This window comes from Papilio polytes, unplaced genomic scaffold (genome assembly GCF_000836215.1).
Source record: "Papilio polytes unplaced genomic scaffold, Ppol_1.0 DF822289.1, whole genome shotgun sequence".
In the NCBI taxonomy this organism is placed as follows: Eukaryota; Metazoa; Arthropoda; class Insecta; order Lepidoptera; family Papilionidae; genus Papilio; species Papilio polytes.
This window is the reverse complement of record NW_013526915.1, coordinates 3,511,914-3,533,549: the sequence shown is the minus strand read 5'-3', so window position 1 is coordinate 3,533,549 and position 21,636 is coordinate 3,511,914. Positions and strand designations below refer to the sequence as shown.

Genomic DNA, 21,636 nt, shown 5'->3' with positions numbered 1-21,636 from the left:
TTAGACGCCTACACGATTATAAGTTCAAACATTCGTCATTATTTTGTACTCAAATGTATGTATTTAAAGAGGTTAGTAAGGTTTCCCTGTACATGGCAATATGTTATGTCTTACTACGGGCTACTTTTTTAGTTAACTAATCTAACGAAACAGAGAGATGTCGAATGTCGAATAGTTGTCAGTGAGTTCGAGGCGACTTCCTGCCGACCCACTTTCACTCTGCCACTATCGCAGTTTCCTCTCCCAAGCCGACTCTGCATATCTGTTCAAGCGTGGCATTCTGCGGAATCTGCTCTTAGGTAACCTAGTTAGAACATTAATCGATTGAAAAGAAAATCTAGAATTAATTCCTTTATAAGTTACTAGCTTTCCACCGTGAGTCCATACGCGAGAAATTAAAAACACGAAAGCAAGTAGCCCATATGTTCTTCAAGACTATCCTCTACATCTATAGCTAATTTCATCGAGATTATTTTATCCGTTTAGACTAAAAACTCTAACAAACATCCATCCATACATGTGTAATACTAGTAAGATTTTATCTGTGCCATGTGCTTATGAGATAAAGCAACGATAAGGTAATTAATGTGATTAGTATTGTAAAGGAAACAAGCGGCCAAAACTCATTTGATTTGCATTGTGGATATAGCAATATGTGACATATTTATATCTTAGGTAACTCACCTATGTTAATGATAAACAAACAGAAGGTAATATATAGAAATAAGTAAGAGGATCAAAACACTTTAGTCAATCAATCAGTCACATAGCGACAAACAAACAAATAAACATAGTTGTTTATTTGCATAACAAACTTTGTAACAGCACGGTTATAAAACAACAAAACATATGTCTATACTTTTTACTGTTATTATATTTTTAATAACAAACTTATTAATATTATCTGAAGTAAGGTAAAGACTGTAAAAAAGACATAGACTGTAAAAAGCACCTTTATTTGTTTTAAATTAACTATGTGTTCGAAGCAGATAAAAAACCTTTGCGAAGCATACTCGTATTTGTGTCCGCTTGATGATTGACATTGACCTGCTTCCAGTCGATAAAATTGGCTAAATAATTCATAAGATTTGCTGAGACACATCATCAAAGGTAGCCACAGAGCAGCGCCTACCGCAGTAAACTTTTATGAGGATTGTCGTAAACATTGACGTTAGAGATCTTCTGAATGTTAGCGAAGGTTGAGGTTATGGCTAATGGCAAGGATATATTTTACTGCGGAATGAAAAACTACTACTGATTTAACATTGTACAAACTTTAAAAACCAACAAATAAAGCGATAGTCCTCTTTTAAATTGAAATCAAATCTAATATTAAGTTGGAGTTCTAAGCGGCTGTACTCTAATGTCATTCAGACTGTAGACCCTAGCTCGTGACCTGATTACCTAGATCTGCGGGGCCTTGTCTCAGTCTCTCCACTTTATTTACTCTTCGACTTCCTGCAGGAATACTACTGATAGTTTACATACTTCTAAAGACACTGCGAAAGTTATGTAGTGTATTAGATGCGGTGTTTTGGAGCATCGCATTTAGTGCTGGTAATATATTGTGCAAAGTATGATAAGTAATGGAAAACCTACTCTTATTATACTTTACCACATTTGTCGTTGTTGAAATAGTTCCTTATATTACAGAAGTTTTGTCAAAGATTGAGCATAAACGTGATATCCATAACTTCTTGTCTGTTCTTATTTATCAAAGCTTGTGCCTTTTTCTTGTTAAATTGCAATAAGTAGTCAAAACAGTATTTTTTTTCTAATAATGGTACCTTCAGAATTTCACAAATAATTGTTAGCAACCCTGAAGGAATATGCGATCGGAAAATAGATTGACATTTAAAGAGATCATGAGAGCATTCCATCACAGGCGGCGGCCGCAAGCGGGTCAAGTGCGGAAAGCGAGAGAGGCGCGGAGGGTACAGGGGGCACGGGGGCATGTCGCCGTGCAATCTGCCCTCAACATCTTTCTCATGTTAGTTCAAGTCTTCTTCCTTTTTAGATTAGAATATCTGCTCACAAGCTTTACTTAAAAGCTTTACTAACTTAAAATAAGCTTAACTCTTTTCTTTAAGTAAGTAAGGTATGTTTGGGTCATAGCTTAGTAGCAAAAATAGTCATAAGAGCCTCGGATTATCTATTTATTAAATAAGGTGTTTTTTCTCTTTTTTGAATCTTTGAATGTATCGTATCAAAAACAAATAACAACAATGTTATGTAGATGCGATCAAATGCGGTTACCTGGCGCACGGGCGGTATCGATCTGAGGTCGCGCGGAGTGCAGCGGCCTTGAACCACGACCCGAGCGGATATGGGTCAGCGCAACCCCTACCATCTACCCCAACTCGAACCATTCTATCTTCTATCTCCATTTTAGGCTGGATACTACCTTGGTATTCCACCCTTTCGTAAAGGACCTTAGATATATGTCAAGCTGACTATATAAAGAATCAAGCAATCGTAACTTTGTATGACCTGGTGGTAAGTCCCAAGCTACACTATCATAGCACACCGCTAAAGGTAAGGGCCCTCTATTGCATCTAATTACATCTATGTAAGACAATTTTTTTAAAAAATCTATAGTTAAATCAACATAACCTATACTACACTAAAGTAGTGTTTAACAAAAATAATGCGCTTCTCTGATAATACATTTTTTTTGTTTTAATCAAAGTAATTTGTAAACCACATTGAACAGCAGATGTAATTACCAGGAACACATAAGCAAACATTGTGGGAATTATCCGGCGTGGAGCGGCGCTGAATGCACCGGGGATGCGAGCACCTTGAACTGGTATTCGGGTCAGGAACAGCGACACACCGCGGGAACGATCGCACCTTTCATAGTTCGGGTTGAAGGTAACATTGTACAAATATTAATGATTTTATGTTAATACTAGCAGTACCCGTGCGGCTTCGTCCGCGTGTAATTATAAAAACTTTATTTTATAGTTTAAATTTGTCAAATTCTCAATTGCAAAAGTCCAAATAACCGTTACCATAATAACCTAGCTTTCTTTATTTTGGCATCTTGTAGTTTACGATCCCTCTACCACATGAAGGTTTTTTCCAATTCATATACCCCCCAGGTTTACCGTGAAAATATATAGCCTTAAGTGAAATGTAAGTGTAGGGCTTTTTATTAAATAAACAATTATTTAAGAATATGCTGCGATTGCTGACATCCTACGCCACAAAGTACTATGTGTTTACGCTTTATTATAATAGTATTTTAAATGGATGGTTCTTTGTTAGAGTTTGTAGCCTAAACTGCTAAATGGATTTCGGTTAAATTTGTAATTGTAGAGAAAAGTCTGAAAGAACACATAGGCTACGTACTGTTGTTTTTTTTAATTCGCGGACGGAGTCGCGGGCTAAATAATATTTACTAACAACTAGGTACAAGTAGTAGAAAATTATGCACTAGAGGCTGACCACTATGGGGTTTAATTGGGTACAAACCTCGCATAACTCTGTCTTCCCCCCAGACATAAGGGCACATTTTTGAATTTTGTAGTTGTCAGATATTGATGCGTTTTAGTTAATCGTATGTTTTAGCAATTTTATTACATACTCTCTTCACCCACGCGTTCTCAAGGCGATACGACAGACTTTATTTGATGTGAGAATATTGCTTGCTTGTTCAGAAGGAATTAATATTTTTTATGAGTTCAGTATTAAGATATAAATAAGTTTTTCTACACACAACATACAAGTAGGTGTATGTGTATTTATTATAGTTGAAAATGATTTATACCGTTTGTATAAAAATTGTAACATCGTTAAAAATACGTAGAGTATTTTCTTACTAATACAGGATAGTTGTAGATAGTCCTGAAGTCCTGAGCGAATTACGAGGAAGATTAAGTGACCGCTGAGTGAAAGTGCTAGTGTAAAGTGCGCTGTGTTAGTGATTCAGTGTTTGCGTGCATCGTGTAGTCTTGACGGACGATTTGTGAGTGCAGTGAATCCCTGTTATTGTAAGTTGCGAATAAATTAACGCAGAAATTTCCAAGGCGTTTTGACTCTATCCCGCACGATAGTAACAATAGTTTAGCAATAAACATAATTACTTATTAGAAAGATACATTTCAATTGTTTTGTTTTACATATGTTTAAAATTATTAATGTATTGTATTGTGTTGTTGGCAAGATGCAACTTTGCTGCATGCCTCAAGTTATCGGTGAAGAGGAAGCGGTGTCGCATAATTAGGTTATATCTAAGCAATGAGAAATGTGACCTAGAGCCCTAACTAATGAGTTTAAAGCCTTATCGCGCGTCCCTTGGGGGGGCCATGAACCGAGCTTTTTGGGTCACCGGTGCGAGGCTGCAGCGGAGGTAGGCTGCACTCGGCGATCGCTAGGGTCGCCACGCTATTAAAAATATCAATTCTCTTTTAGTTTTTAAAAAACCTAATATCTTCTTGGTAGATATGCAATTTAAGAAATTTAATATACGAAATTATACGATTTTTTCTTCGGTTTGTCTGAATGTAAAATTTGGTTTAAAATATTACTTAACTATTTAATTGCTAACGGAATTTATCTCTTCTCGTGTTAACTATTATAGATTAAATTGTGAATTAACAGGTGTTGATAATCAGGCGAATATGACAACCCTGCGCCAAGCGCCAAGCGCCGAGCGCCGAGCGCCGTGCACCGGGTATTTCATGGTCGTGTTACTTTTGTTGATTGCTTCGTTCGTGAGATTAATAGAGGTTTAGTTTTCTTTTGGATTTATTATTTAAAACATAGTACACTTGAGTGAACTAAGTGATTCTCGAATTTAATGCTTACAAACATTCTGTCAATTTAAAACATTTTGTTATACTGGTCGCGTCAACATTTTGTTATATTATTTTGCAGGCCCATTTCTAAAGATATAGTTGTAACATTAAACTGTGGTGGTTTTTATAAATATAATGTTCGTTAGATACCGGTTTGTTACCACGTTTGCATTAACAATGTACAATTTCAATTTCTAAATTTGTTTTTACAATTTCTTAACCATTATTAGATAACGTATTGCTGTGTATAAGAGGGGTAGTAGGAGATAGAGGGTGGCCACATCTTGGGAGATACATCTTTTACGCAGGCGTTTTTATTGCTTCAGAATACAGATATGCACATATTTTATCTACAGGAAGAAGCTAAGTTACACACAATTTCACATAGGGCAAAGAGTTCGTTGGAATTGTATCCTTAATAAATATGATTTATTTAAACCCTATGGTTTAAAAAATACAATATATTTTTGAACATTTATCAAGATATTTATTCGTAGCAACTATCCGTTCAAATATTTTCATGATCAATTACTTGTCTAATAAGGGATAACAAATAAGAGAGGCCTTGTTTCTTTAAAGTCATATTTGCACAGTTGATGGGAGAGTTCGTTACCCTGTCACACAGACCTTTATTTCTTAGAGTGGGCACTTAACATCACGGTTTACAGGGGGCGATGACCGATTCGCAAAACTGTGACGTCAAACATCGTAACGTCTGGAAGCTGATAATGTTTCTTTTTGATATCACCTCTGTTGCTCAGATTTAGGCGTTAAAGATGTTTTAAAATTGACAACTCGGAACCTAACTGAATAAGTACATTATTTCAGTGGCTGAAAACGACAAATCCAATTTTTCTTACCCCATTTGCAACGCAGTTTAGTTTTTAATAAATGTATTGTATGTATTTTCTGTCCACATTGCTTACATTAGTCATAATTGACTATAAATGCTCCATATAAAACAATTTTAACTCCATACATAAAAAAATATTCACCTTTTCAGGCGTCTTATTGAAAACTGCTGTAATTATTGGGTCATCAAGTTATTTTTGGAGCCACAACATCGTATGAAGTGTATTACGTCGGATCGATTTTCATTAATAATTTAGGCTGCGACGTTATTAAGGAAAAATCGAGGCCGCTGTCTATTTCAAACATGTTTTCTTATTTTGATTAGAGTTTATTTCTGGCAAACATTTAGAGCCCTTTGACTAAAATATCGCACAATTGTTTAGTCTCGCTTTTATTTGAGCAATCAAACAGTTGAATTGGCTGCGAAACAATCGACAATCGCACAACAGTAATCATATAGTTCAGTCAAAGATGTGCGGCCGCTCTTAATGTGATTTTTTGCAATATATTACAGATTTTGCAAAAAGGCAAAATCTACTGCAGCATACCTTTTTGCAAGTAAAAAAACACTGATTATAATTTTACATTCATTTATTTAACTTTACAATTCTTTAGTGTCTTGTACGTTATTAACAATTTACTAAGCAACTCCAATGAATAAGTCAACAGCATACAGTGGGTTTATATTTCACGTCAAATTCTGGATTATAATAGGAATCAAATTTTAATAAAAAGTAGGTTCAAGGTAACAAAATTATAATAATATTATTAACTAATTTCACATGTTCTCATTACAACACTATATTCCTTTGCAAAAAATAAAATAAAAATGTAAACAGACTAATAAATAAATTTTATCATTTAAAAATTAATTAATTTAATGTTTATTTGTATATATTTTTATTGATTACGTTCTCATTAAATTAATTAATTTGTTCAAATGTAAATACGTCTTGCATATATAACAATTAAAAAAGCTGTAAACATTTGTGCTTTTATATTGTATACAAGTTTGAGTATAAATTGTATTCTAACATACATTCCATTCAAATCCATTATAATCAATAACTATCTCATTTCCTGACGTAAAGTGAATTATTGCTATTGATTTCCAAATGTTAAAAAGCCACTACATATGTTATTCGTATTATAAAAGAAATTATAAACAAGAACATTACTCTTACAAAATTATCTATTTTAAATCTTCGATGTCAAAAAGAAACTTTCGAAAACACCCGTAAATATTGATATGTAAGTAAATTGTACGGAATTAGACAGATGAATATGTATAAATTGCTTCAGTTTACTTTGCAGATAAGACACAAGTTAGATGTTACACAGTAACTTAACTATTGTAAACATGACTTAATTTTAGTAGACATTATTATAAAACTAAATAACAAAACACTACCACTGGGTTAACTTAACAAATTTTATTTGAACTGCGATTAATAAAATTCATGTTTCAAAAATTAAAAATGAAAGAAATATCTAATTTCTTCAAAATTAAGTCAAATGTTACAAATAGCCGTGCTCTAGAAATAACCTGTTAAATCACGCTGCACATTGCTTTCAGAACTAACTTACAAAGACCAACAAGGATATATAACTCGGTAAGCATAGTCAAACTAAAATATGACAGCTCACAAACGCCATCGTATCAATGTCAAAAATGTCACAAGATCCTGTTCGTAGTGTAGCTGTCATAAATTATTTTTACGAACCAATCGCAGCGTTTTTACCGGGCTATATATCCTTGTTCGACTATAACTATGATTATAGTAAAAGACCACTGACGTGACGTATATATGAATACATATTGTCATCTCTTTCATTCTGTTTTACAAAACAGAGACGGCAATAAACATTAATGCAGATGTCACCACAGTCAAGATCTACGGTAAAATTACAAAATCTTTTTACAACCTAGCACTAAAGCGGAAACTACAAGCGTTTTATATGTAATATACATTCTATACACAACACCAAACAATTATATACAATGATTCATGTAACTTTAAGTTAAGGGCAAATCTTGAAACAATTTCGACGTTTTAATTTAATACAAATAACTTTATTGTATGTAGAATGTTGAATTATTTAAATCTAGTTTTAAATTTTTCATATACCAATATTTCTAATATTCTTAAACTCTAACACCAAACACGGCAACTTAACACAGCTATTTACAAGAACGCGTCTACTTGAACTGAAGTAACATTAACATCTACAATTATTGTTTTAAGTTTATATATTACATTACAAAAACATGAAGAGTATATATTTTGTATACAAATAACATTCCTAAATATTTATTATTAAATGTTCGTTAGAAAACTACAAATGTATGAATTAAACTGTGAATTACAAAATATTTAAGATGGTGTTTTGCTTATTGTACATATCAGATAAAACGAAGTCACTTACATTACATATTGCCATTTACAAAATCCAGTAATATACTATTATAAAAAATACAATTATTGCCTAATAAACTAAATTCAAATTGGTTGCGGCAAATCTAAGCTCGCATTGTGAATAATCCCATCTACAAAAGAGCTTTTGACTTGAAAGCTTACGTAAGCAAAACAATTAAATACCAAAATAATTTATGAAATAGGGTGAATTAGTCAAACACATTTTTATGTTCAACTAATCTAATTTTTAAAAACGTTAACAAATTACGTAAAGCTAAGATATATTTATTTACATAAAATAAATGAACGACGACAGATTCGATTTTTAAAATACATTCGTTACTGAATGAATGTTACAAAATATTCGGATATTTTATTCACAAGCTAAGCTTAGTGTTTCTAAAAATAGCAGAATTCAAAATCCGTCTTATTATCACAAATGTTTCCTTTTGAAGGAATCATGCGTCGCGTTTACAGAATCAGTCTCGCAAGCTTTGACTTTGTCGTTGATATTCAATGGATTTACTTGGAAACAAAATATACAAAGAAGTTAATAATGTTCAGAAAATACTATTCATTTAAATTAGCAACGTATCAGTGAAACGCATAACTGGCAATAAAAGTGAAATTTTTAGTAGAAAAATATTATTCTGTTATTTTTTCGTTTTAATTTTTTTACTAGTAATTCGTTACTATAATGTGCCTGTAAGTACAGATTATTAATTAAAAAGATACAAATCTACATGTTATTAAAATTTATTTACTAAATATTTATTTGTATATATTTTATTTATACAACTTTATATTATATTATTACTTATCCTATTACCCAGAAGTTTCTGGTTATTTGTGCATCGTAAGCGGCTTTCTGTCAACATTGGACAGAATGAAAATATTTAGAATCAATAAAAATATCATCAATATGACATTTTTATTGAATCCAGTAAATGATAGTTTTTTTTTAGATACAAACTTATTATTACTAATGTCTAATTATTACTTTAAACATTATTATAATGATAGAAGGCGATACTTTATTTAACGGAATAAAGTAATTGATATTACAAAAAATTAAGTTAAATTATAATCACTTAATAACTTGTTTACTCCGTAATTTTATAAAGAATATTTAATTAATTATGTGCAATACTTGTTATTTGAATCAATAAATTTAACTTGAAATTGAAAAAAAAATATGTTTATTAAAATACTATAGGGATATTTTTTCCTTTTTTTTTGTATAATCTTTTACTAAATATTATCAATAAAAAGAACCTAATGTTTAAATAAAAGGTTACTAAGTAAATTTTAAGATTTGATTAGATTTAAGTAACGTAACTAAATGTTATGCTATATTAGACGATATTAAATATATGAAGTATGTATTATTTGTGCTGTCTGTGCGTTTAGCGACTGCGGCATTTCAATGTAAAAATAAATTTATTTTACACATCTCCAAATGTTACATGTAAAAAAGTTAACCTTAACAGTAGTAAAAACTATCGAATACAATAATAAATAGGTATATTAATATTATTGATTTTCACGATGGTCGAGAATTTGGTTCTTGTACCATAACTTGCCAACGCAAATGTACTGGATATCTCACAAGCATGTCGATATGACACACACGCCCCGACCTCCCCGAAGAGCGACATCTCTCGGGCTCCAGCGGCACTTTTGTAACCAAGTCCAGTCTCCGTTGAAGAGTTAAACTCCGGTGTGGTTAAAGATAAAGGACACGGCGTTTTTATCGACGGGCGGTGACCGACGCGTGATCGACGCGTGGTTGTTGTTATTGTAGTGCCATGATTTCCTGGTCGAAGTGCTCGAGGACTGAAGCGCAATGGTCTCGTAATACCGCAGTCTCCCGCAACACTTTCTACTCTTAATGATGGCGACGAATCCCTTCCTGTACTTCTTGTTGAAAAACGCGTACAGTATAGGATTGATGCATGAGTTAGAGGCACCGAGCCACTGCGCTAGGGGCGTTACCACTGGAAATATGTCTTCCTCCCACTTCTGGACAGGCCCACCCAGCTTTATCCTTGCGAATATCAGATACAGGGGGAACCAGGAGAGCACAAACAGTATGACTACGGCAACGAGCATCTTAACAACTTTCACTTTGGACTTTTGTTGCATTCTCTCCATCTGGGCGTCCTGTGTATCGGTGGGGATGGCGCGTCTCCACACCTTGATCCAGATAAGAATATAGCACATAGTGATGAGTACCATCGGCAGAATGTAACAGAAGATGAGGTTTCCGATGACAAAGTACAGTATCTCGCTCAAGGGGTTGGGCCACACGTCAAGACAGAGGCGGACGTGTGGGCTGTCCTCGAACACCACCACCAGGTCGAAGAAGAACACCCAGGGAGTGGTGACGGAGATTGCAAAGATCCAGATGAACACGATCATCATGCGCGCGCGCCGCTTCGTTATTTGACATTTGAGTGGCCACCAGATGGCGAGGAATCTGTAACAAATAGAATAACTATTAAAATTTTGTAATTTAAAAGTTATCTCTATACTTGACTTAAACACATAGATGTATTTTTTTATTTACTAACATAGATATCATATATCCGATATTTTAATTTACATAATTGGGTCAGTGAAATCTATATAAAATTAACCGTATTTGTATGTATATGTTCAAACAGGTACAAGTCTACAATGTGACATTGGTGGTCACTGTCATAGAGCTGTAGAAGTAATGAGAGATTGTTCCTTTCATTAACAAAATGTGTTAGCGGTTACACATAAATAAAATAATAAGTATCACATATTTTTAGTGAGACTAATTTTTTTTTGTAAAGAATACTTTTCCTTTTTTCTCAACTTTTATTTGATACCTTACTTCAGCCTTATTAAGGATTTATATAACGTTATGTGCTCAGTAAATCTGTTCTTTCGTTTCTGTACTATGCTCGTGGTGTGTCACAGACGTTAAGTGGCACACCTTGAAGTGTCACCAAGTCTCCGATAAGTCAGCGATAGACGGCGTTTCATATTTCAATAGTTATCGTGTCGTTTCTACTTTCAGTCGCCTTGCTCTACCATAACAGTCATTTTTGGTTATTTTTATTTTTATAATTCTTATCGAATCAAATAAAATTCTGAATATCCGTGTGAATTTAGAGAATGTAATACGAACAGTAACATTCTATTAATTATTTCGCCGTGATGTATAAATTATTGACCCAAAGCAGACATGTTCTAAGAAACAGAATAAAATTGACTCCTAGTGTTTATAAATAGAACCTGATCTATCAAAGAGCTTTTTTATATTATCCATTTTATTTTTAGATGTTTTCTTCGGAAGGCGATCACACCTGTCCGCGCGGACGGCTGACGAGTTGACAAATGGTACCGTCAGACATGGGGCCCAAAGTCCGGTCAATGAACCCGCATTCTACAGTCCCAAAGGGTCCCTGACTAACTAATTCCGACTGTGGGCCTTTGATATGCCATTTATATGCTAAATAATGGTAATTTGCCTCATACGTTAAAAACATGACTAAAAGCACTTCCCAAAATAAATATTAAAATTGATTACTTATTTAAAAAAACCTTAAAAATCAGGTAATATGGAAGTAATATCTCATTATTTATGATTTGTGCTACAAAAGCGACATCTGCTGGAGAGGATGCCATCTCGACCTCTCAAATGGAATACACGCACATTAAATCGCGTGAAATCTTTTCAACATTCATTAATCACGATGTGCTGGAATCCCGCGATGACAGTCGAGATGGCATCATAAGGAATATTTTAGCACTGATGCCCTTTTCCAGTTTAATATATGAGTTGAAATGTAACTCATCTCTACCACAGAGTTATGCAGTTTAAGAGTCGGCTGTAATGCAACGTAAAATGTAATACCGAAATATATTAAGTTTGGTGTGAAATAAAATAGATGGCGTATGTAATACTATAGAACACGATGTTAATATTATAATATCATATGAATTAAAACCAGCATATTGTTAAAAGGTTTTTCTTTTTTGCGGTTGGTAAATATTTTTTTCGTTAGTATAAAGATAATTTACAAAATTTAGTTTTGTTACAAGCTATTAAGTCAAATTATTATATTTTTTAAGTGGAATAAGTGGTAATTCTAAAATTTTGTATAGATCTATGGTCCAAGAATGCTACTGACAGTTAAAAATAACGACTATCCGAAAATAACGCCCTTTACCATTTCACTAACAATGTTAACAAGATGTAGAAGTAAAATTAAATGTCCCCGACCAGTTAATCAAAGACAGTATTGTTTTTTTTCATCCAAAATATTCAATTTCGTTCTACAATTTTGATTGTGTAATTCACACTAAACATCTATAAAATAGAGCAGAATTTGTAATAATTTTTAATAATTTTAGCCTCTACAAAAAATGGAATGTTTCCGCCACATATTATTACGTTACTTAAAATCCACATTTTAGATGACAATTAAAAAGTCTCGTTATTAAATTAATTAAAGATCGTTTTAACTGAACGAACGCTATGTGCCAACGCAAGCTGGATTTAAACCCTTTTTAAACTGTCACAATTTAAAATGATTTGTAGCGTCATTGAGTTTGACATTGACATAAAAATGGCGTAATATTCTTCCTAAAGTTTTATTCGTGCATTTTTTAAATTTGTCAGAAGGGATGATACGGGCAAGCAAATACGACCATACGGCAGTATTACGATATATTTATACACCGGTAGATGGCGCTGCTCAAATTCGAAGTTCAAAATTAAGAAGTCACGAGTTGATTTCATCCAAATTGTACAACAGTCAAATAAAATGTCAACTTTATTGTATTGATTTTCACAAAATAATTTGAACATGAAACATCATCGAAATATTTCTGTAAGTGTTTTTATAGTTGTAAAACGTGTTGATATACAATACAGTACACAACTTTAAAAGAAAAACGTTACAAATGAGAGATTTATTACATAAATGCAGTAAAACAATTTCGTACTTCAGGTGTGAATCAATTTGATAATATTAAGGGCAAATATCTTACAATCTGACAATAAATCAATTTCAGCTTTAAACCGTATCTCAAATGGATATCATCGACACTTATTACTTCACGCCGCCGTCATATTGTAATAATTTAATTACAAAAAGGCGCTAAATTAATAAAATAACAGTTAAAATCTCATTTACGCGATACAGTAAATATAAACTTCCATTATCGACCTTACGGAGGTAACTTTAGAGACGAAAATGATTTGATATGATACGATTATAATTGGTCCCTTCGTCGCAACTATAGTGTTTTTTTTTCTGTTACTGTAAAGTTAAAGGTCATTTTTACGAGTGGCCAACAATGAATGATTTATCAGCTGTCATTTCACGCGAGCGGTGCAAATTAATAAACTGTCTGAAACTCGGACCTTTGACCAACTTTCTTAAATTTAATTATACAAATATTTCGCAATAGAATAAAATTGGAAAAGTTAAAATTATATACTATTTTAAATAAGATTTAAATTGTTGGAACACGTAAAAAATCCCAATATAGACCAGGTCATACAAAATTAAATCGTTATTTAGACAGAAGTACTACTATTACGAATGTAAAAAACCATTACTAACAGAGACCTAAAATTTCGATTAGTACAAACAACGAAAAAAATGTCCAATAACATATCATTTTAAACAGATTAAATCAGTACTTACTACAAAGTATGTTCGATAAAGTTACTTGGAAAGGGTAAGCGTGAAATATAAGGACAATTAGCCGAAGTCAAGAGATATGGCGGGACATTAAGCATCCTGTCTGTTGCAATTATCTGGAGACGATACAGCCTTGAACTGAGCCCTAAGGCGAGTTACAATCGCATTGAAGATCAACAATACAGTAAAGGAATTAAATATACTTACCACTTAAGCTTACGAAAACTATCGTAAGTTTGAAACGTAGCTTTCCAAGATAAATATCCAAATATCAAAACGATTAATAACGACACATCAAACATGAACATGTGATAGACTAATATCTACAGACCTTTTATATAACTTAACATAGAAGTTATCAAGTTGATTTAAAAAAAAAGCTGTAAATTGCAAATGTGACTATAAGAGTCCACGTAACTACAAAGGTACGTATTACGTATGTATGCTGCAATGACAAGTTTTGTACCTAATTGTTTTATTAGCGTAGTTTGTAATTGAGATTTGAACGAATTGGGTAGGAAATTAAAGTGTTCGACTATACAGTACAGTATGCAAAAAAGATCATAAACAGATTCGAGATTAGACAAAATATAAAAACGGAAAATAATAATTTTAAGCACAGATACACACTTAGTACGTGTAATAAGTCATAACTTGATTTTATAAATAAGTAATTTGGAAAAGGGTAAGTTAGTAATCAAGGTGTTTTACAATATAACAAGTGTTAAAATCCATTTAAAGGAATTACTGTAGAACCAACAAGCTCACGCTCGCGCTCGCGCTCGCGTGCCGGCAACAGTGGCTCGAGTGCAATTAGCGGTTGACCAACACATATTTTAACCTTAAATCCACAAGTGTAAAGGCGGCGACACACTGGAACTTTCGTTCAAGTTTTAAGAATTTTATCTCAGAAATAACTTAGGATAATAAACAATGGTTTTCATGTGACTGTTTACACACTAAATTAAAGCAATAAAAATTTAAAGTACTATCCTTATAATTTAATGAAGACAATGTTAGTTATAGTAAAAATTGTACTACTAGTACTTAAATGATTTCTACATGTAATATGTAATTATCAGTTACGGGTATTCAAAACTCTAGAAAGTGTTTTTATTATATTTGATTTTTTTCACCCTTGTGTGTCGCAGCCTTAACATTTCGCTACCGGCACATAGGCGCCAAAAGCCGTCCTGCGTGTCAGGTGGTACAAAACGGTAGCTTGTTGATAAATCACATCATTTAGCTTAAATTATGGGCGGTTTGATGGAAGAAAGGATTTAATTTATCTGGCCTTTATCTTAAATCATTAATATTCTTTTACGTACAAATTATTACTTAAAAAGCAATATCCATTACGAGGGAGTATTCATTCAAGTTGCCGCAGATGTTTTTTTACCAATCGCTACATTACAAAAACGAATTAACTTCAAATAACAACTGAATTTCATTCGAAACCTACTCGTGTAAACGTAGTATTCTTGCATAAGGGTTTGTCATTTGTATTTTGGCGTAAAATCATTGATATGTTGCAATCAATGATTCTCAGGTATTGTATAAAAGAAGCTATATGTGAAACAAAAGAACTCATTTATGTGAATAATAATATATGTGAAGCCTTTATTACCCGCATCGACCATCTGGAGGCTTACATCACACAAATATAGTCCCATTCAAACTTTACGGTGGCTTGAAAAAGATTACATAAACATGAAATTATTATAAGTATTAGTGGTATGTAAAGAAATACTGAGGCCAGTTACATGCTCACCCTGTGCTCTACGCAATCAGCTCACATGGTACCCACTTGTGAAGACATGTGTTTGGAGCTGATCACGAGCATCTGTTAATTTTGCATCTTGTAATATCACCGACTACCATCGTGTTCGGACTACATCTTTAAACTATGCAAAATGTTGCTTACGAAACGCTTGACACTTTAAGTTGTCATCAAGTTATTTAACTTATTTGATCAGTGAACTTTATTTCATATTCCTCTGTTCCTTTTTGGGCTTATTAAATTGTTATTTATGTATTTTTAAAATACAACCTAATGTGTGTGTTTAAAAGTGTTTTGACAGAAAATAGTTAACCATTACTAAGAAGATTTATGTTTTGCACAATTTTAATTAAAATTACACGTAAGTTAACCATTAAATTTGAGGTTAATTACTTGTTACATTTTATTTCGATACTTTAATGCATAGGTACATACTTAGTAACTTCCTGTGATTAAAGCATTCCAGCGAGACGTTTTAATCAAATGATCAATTACGTATTGTTTATGCTAATCATAGCTTAAAGCACCATTAAGCAGGATCAGGTAATTCAAGGTTTAACTTTCGGTGCGTTTGAACAGTGACGAGTTTTGCAATCCTTATGAAAGAAGTTATTTTCTGTGTCATGTCTAAAGAAATTTTTCAAGTACGCGCCCCTGTAATTTTTGCAATCTTGGTCGATCGATAATTTTGTACAATATATAAGGGACCAGCCAGATTTGTGGCCCATCAGTTGGACCCCAGACTTCACATCTACCACAATGCAATACTTCGTAAGTGTTTTTAGTATTCGAATTGTAGAAATTAATTAATAAACTCAAGAAGCACACAATCAAATATTATTGCTAATCAAAAGAATAAAAATTTGATTTGCAAAAATCTTTGAAGATGATTCATCTGAGCTTTGTACTGTAAAAGAAAAAATAAAGCTTCAAAGGTTCAACTCCAACATCAATCATTGAATTAATTCTAAAGTCAACTGCTTTTGCATTTCAAATTAGTATACTTGCCAATTGTAAACTTTTAAAATACAAATTTATTAAAGAAATAGTAGATAGTAGTTAGATTAATGCTTTCATTTATTTTAAAAATTAGGTAAGAGTTTACATTTAATTAACTACACCTTTTGTTCAAAAATGAACGTCAACAAATTTAACTAATCGCTAATAAATTATGTGATTAATTACAGTCTTTATTTTTCATTTTTTCAGATCCCCATCTTGGCTACCATTGCCTGCGTTACCGCGGCTCCCGGATACCTCCTATCGCAAGAACCTGATTATTACCACCTTCCTCTAGCAAAGTCGACTCTTACATCGAGCAGCCAAACGGTAGACCATGGTAGCACACACGTCATTCATCCCTTCCCTGTGGTCCACACTGCGCCTGTGGTCCACACTGCACCACTGGTCCACGTACCGATGTCCATCAGTACTCAATCGCATGAGCGTACATCGTACCACGCACCCGCTGCCAAGACCACAGTGACGAACAGCAAACAAGTGGTCAACCATGGCAGTACCGCGGTCTACCACGCCCCCGTAGTCTCACCTGTAGCTCTCCACTCCTCACCACTAGTGTACCACTCGTCACCACTGGTTGCCTACAAGACTCCCGATTCCGCCATCTCTCACCACAGTTCTACAATCCACGAGACAGTACCAGTCGTGAATTCATTACCGTTGTACGCATTGCATTAATTTTATTATTATAGAAATAAACTTTATACTCTATTTATGTTACTTTATTTATTTTTCACCCTTTATTAATTCCAGCATTTTTTATAAAGTCTATATCTTGCATAGATATTTCTGTTACTACGTATACTACTAAGTCAATACTTACTAAGAAAGAAGGTGTATGTGTTTCAGGCTTCATTCAAATTTGTCCTGTTTTGAACTTTTAAACTCCACGCGGACGAAGTCGCGGGCAACAGCTAGTAATTTCATAAATGTGATTTGGTTTCGTTACAAGTTCTTTATACGAGTAAACTGAAACATACTTAAGTAAGGTTTCCATTTAATATTAAGGTCACATAAAAAAGCTAAAGAGGTACTTATGTTCCGTCGTCAGATATTCTAAAAAAAGATCCACTTCATTACAAAAATTTTGACATAAATACAGATATGATTTCCCTTAAATGTACACAACTGGCAGTTTTTAGGTACATTTTACTGTTATAAATAAAAGGAAGGTTATGCAATAATTTTATCAATACACTAAATTTATTTCGCAAACAACTCAATCACACTAATGTGTTGTGACTTAGTTATTGCTGCGGTTAATTATTTTACGAAGCAATGCGTTACATTTGCAATTAACAAATCGTTACGGTTATGTTCGCTCATTACATTGATTGATAAACAGATTTAAATTATATTAATGATATCAATGACATATGATCAGAAACAAATCGTCCATCAAGTTGGCTCATTAGCATTGCCAACTAGACGGTTTCATAACTCTCTTACTGTTTCTCAAACTACTAGTTGAAAGTATTCATTTGAAAGGAATGGATACAAAGGTAGAAGAAGACCAAAAGGCATGGATGGATTGTGTGAAAGAAGATAGACTTAAAGAAGGAGAAGAACAGTTAACTTTGGTACTGAATTAAATAAAGAAAAGTATTTTGTTAGCGTAATATTCATTTATCCTGAGACAGTTGAATAATTATAAATGCCCAAATTTTAATTCACTATCCCTTTCTACGCTTTTCATATAAGGGGAAGTAAATTTGGCGGAGTTTTGGGACGAGGAAATATTATTTTTCTCTGTTTTCAGAATCCAGGTGTCCATTTTCTCGATAACCACCTAATGATCTTCAGAAGATTCCATACAGACATCACATAATATCTGCGATTGTATAGTAACAATCGATGTTGAAACTATGACGTCACTCAGTAGAGATGTAATCGATGGCTACCGTCTTACAGATTACGACAGAGTTATTATTGTCTGTAGTCTCAAGGCTCAACTTCGAAGATAAGCAGCCTCCGGACTCGTTGACCTCTAACTCTGCTATTTTAGATCAATTAAATTGATTTGACCATTATTCATAGTTATAATAGTTATGTAATAAAACATTGAACATCAAGTATAAACTTTTTAGTTGTATATTTTTAATTTACAGCAAGAAGTTATAGACGTAAAAATGCACTCAAAACGAAATACTCACAAAAAGTAAACAATGTACTAAAAAGAAATTCCTTCTTTTGTGAAGTCGGTTGAAAATATACTCGCATTGTTTCTTTTTTTTACAGTAAAAAAGACGCACTGTAATACCCATTGAAAACATAAACATCCATATGTATTAAAGGGTTAACAAACCAGTTTATTATGTTCTATAGTTTTTGCCATATTTTATGTTGGCAACTCTCAAGCACTTACCCAGAAAACTGCCAATAAAAATATTAATTTGTAAGGTTTAAATGAAATGCAGATGTTATCGGAGGAGAGGCGACGAGACGTCCAGATTGCGATCTTATGTTCACGTTAATATCGACGTTAAGTAAATAAAACAATTAACGACATCATCCTCAAAGTTTGCGCAAACGTAGATGTAAAAAGCGATACAACAGACAGGCATGTCCAATTTATGCGTAATGCTTATGTGATGACTTTAATCAGCAGAGTGACCACACGTTGTGTTGATCAGAACTTTTGCAGATTCATATTTTAAACAGATTACTTTCTACTCTAGTATAGGATATAAAGAGATTATAGCGCCCGGTATTTGAATAGACATGTCAGGCATAATTGTTCTTTACTACCTGACTTGCCAAATAAGACAGAAGAGTACGCTTATGGTAAAAAAATACTACATTTTTTTTAATCTTAATGGTTCATAGCGTTTATAGAAATAAAAAAATATAATCTCTAATCTTTTGACAACTTAAATATGAATCAATCCATGATATTTAAAAGGGATGGTAACCCCACTTTGGTCTGTTGTAAAAAACTTGTCGTGTAAAGTACTACACGCTGCGCTTACGCATTTCAATTCCACTCTCTGTCAGATGGATCCGTCAAAGCCTTCGTCCATTAATATAAATGACAACGTTCGCGCAATGACCTTATTTTTGCGCCCTAGTTAATTTTTTAGGCAACTTCAAGTCAAAACATGTGGGTTAAGTAAACTCATTTAATTAAGTAAAGGTTACTTTATGTTTCTAAAAGTGCAAGGTCGAGTATAAAATAAATTGTTGCAAATAAAACGAAAATAATTTTTACGTTTTTTTACTAAATATTTTATATGTCATAACTAACGTCAAAGATTCTGAAATACAAGAATACCGATTCTAAGGTGGGTGACAAACGAGCAAGCGGCCACCGAATACACTGAAATAACGAAGCGACGAAGTCCGTTTTCTTCCAACAAATTCACCTCTTGTTATAAGACAGCAATAGGAAGGGAAAATGGACGAAATCCGGCACTCGCACTCATCAGTCGAAATACTTCCACTTTACGCATCTTAAATGTGTTTAATACAAAAAAGGTTATCTTTTACCTAGAGATTTTGCATGAAAACTAGAATACGAATTAATGTTGCTATTACGTACATATAAAATTTTTAAAATTTCTCAAATTTATTGATCAGTTATTGGAAATGAAGCCTTGAACGAAATACAAAATCATATCAATCAGTACTTAATGAAGTAATTAACTAGTCCGCTCCTTTTTTGCGTGCAAAATTGTGATGTTAATCATAAAAATATTACACGATATAACTATTTATAGTGAATTTAAACGATCGAAAGTTCCAGATCAGTTATTTCACCAATAAGAAGGTTGTATCGGAAAGTTGAGGAAAATAACTTAAAAGACATTGAGAAATAAACGTATGCATATTCGATATACATGTGATTAAATATTGTATATCCAAATATTAACTGGAGCGGAAATGTTTTCATGGCCGGGTTAGACTGACGGAAGCACGGCTTATCTGAATCGAAAACATTCACTGAAAGTGACAATACTATACAGCATTAACGCAACTTATAAGCTCTAATGAAAACGATCCATCCTCTCTAAAAATAACTCAAAGAAACCCTAACTACTACATGTTAAAGCAAACTTTAAGAGTACTTTCATAATTGCAAAAAACTGTGAAGTATGCTCGTTGAAATTACGTTTTAAAAATTACACAGAGAACAAAAAAAAATGTCTTGTAGTAATGACATCTCACTTAACAATTAGCTAATTCATGACGATCAATCAACAAAAAGAATATCGTTTAAAAGCATTTATGACATGAGAGCACACGAGAACAACCGGTCGGTAGTATTTCTTGCGGTGTGTCGGTGATCTTGGCATCGGCCCACAAACCCAGTTGAGGCGCTACTGCTTACTTATTTATTTATTCATTATATCCCAACCACTACAGCCTGAAGGCAGCCCCCGATGATCGAATGATAAAGCTCGATGGATGCGGCAATGCAGATATTCTTGTCAATGTCATTTTAAAAATGTTACTGGACCTATACCTTCTTTTGTTTACAACCGATAACATTGATCTGTTTATACATATTGTATTTGAGCTAGACGACCAAGATCATACTACTTTTTTTAAATAAAATCATTATATTGTTAAAAATCAGAATGCCATAATCTACACACTAGTAAAGGAAATAAGTAATAATGTACGGATGCAAGTGTGCACAGTTAATAGAAATGCCGTATCCACAAAAGCTATCGTCCGTACGCATTCGTACATCGTTGTGCGCACTTCAAGTACGTTCATTGCGTGCGCTTATTGTGAGGTTTCGGCAGGACCAGTATATATATACCGGGCAGTGGCCGGTATTTATTAGATAATTCGGCCACTCCAAGTCGGACACAACTTGTGATAACCAAACAAATAAACAAACACCAATCAACATGCAGGGATTCGTAAGTCATTTTTACATAAACATTTACAATTCTAACTAAAATCATAAATTTATGAACATTATAAACATTCTATAATTGTACATTTTTTATTTCTTTGGTATCTAAAGAGTCTATTATTGTTTCTGTGTACTCCGAAATTAGAAAAAGCCGTAGGTTTTAATCTATTTTTTTTCAACTTTCAGATTGTCTTCACCGCTCTCCTGGCTTGCG

At 33.2% G+C, this 21,636-nt stretch overlaps 2 protein-coding genes across 2 annotated transcripts in view; one reads left to right on the top strand and one right to left on the bottom strand.

The window, feature by feature from the left end:
• Nucleotides 1–9,456: 9,456 nt before the first annotated feature.
• The window catches only part of LOC106106316 (neuropeptide FF receptor 2-like), a gene marked incomplete at its 5' end in the record, with an annotated part of 54,303 nt that continues 42,123 nt past the window's right edge, over nt 9,457–21,636 (bottom strand). Inside the window, one exon of the mRNA XM_013286887.1 lies at nt 9,457–10,550. Coding sequence (XP_013142341.1) covers nt 9,782–10,550 — 769 coding nt within the window. The remainder of the gene's footprint in view (nt 10,551–21,636) is intronic.
• LOC106106317 lies at nt 16,281–17,267 on the top strand. Its single transcript, XM_013286888.1, has 2 exons — nt 16,281–16,309; nt 16,748–17,267. Exons 1-2 carry the CDS (start codon nt 16,298–16,300, stop codon nt 17,234–17,236), a joined length of 501 nt encoding a protein of 166 aa, XP_013142342.1. The 5' UTR covers nt 16,281–16,297; the 3' UTR covers nt 17,237–17,267.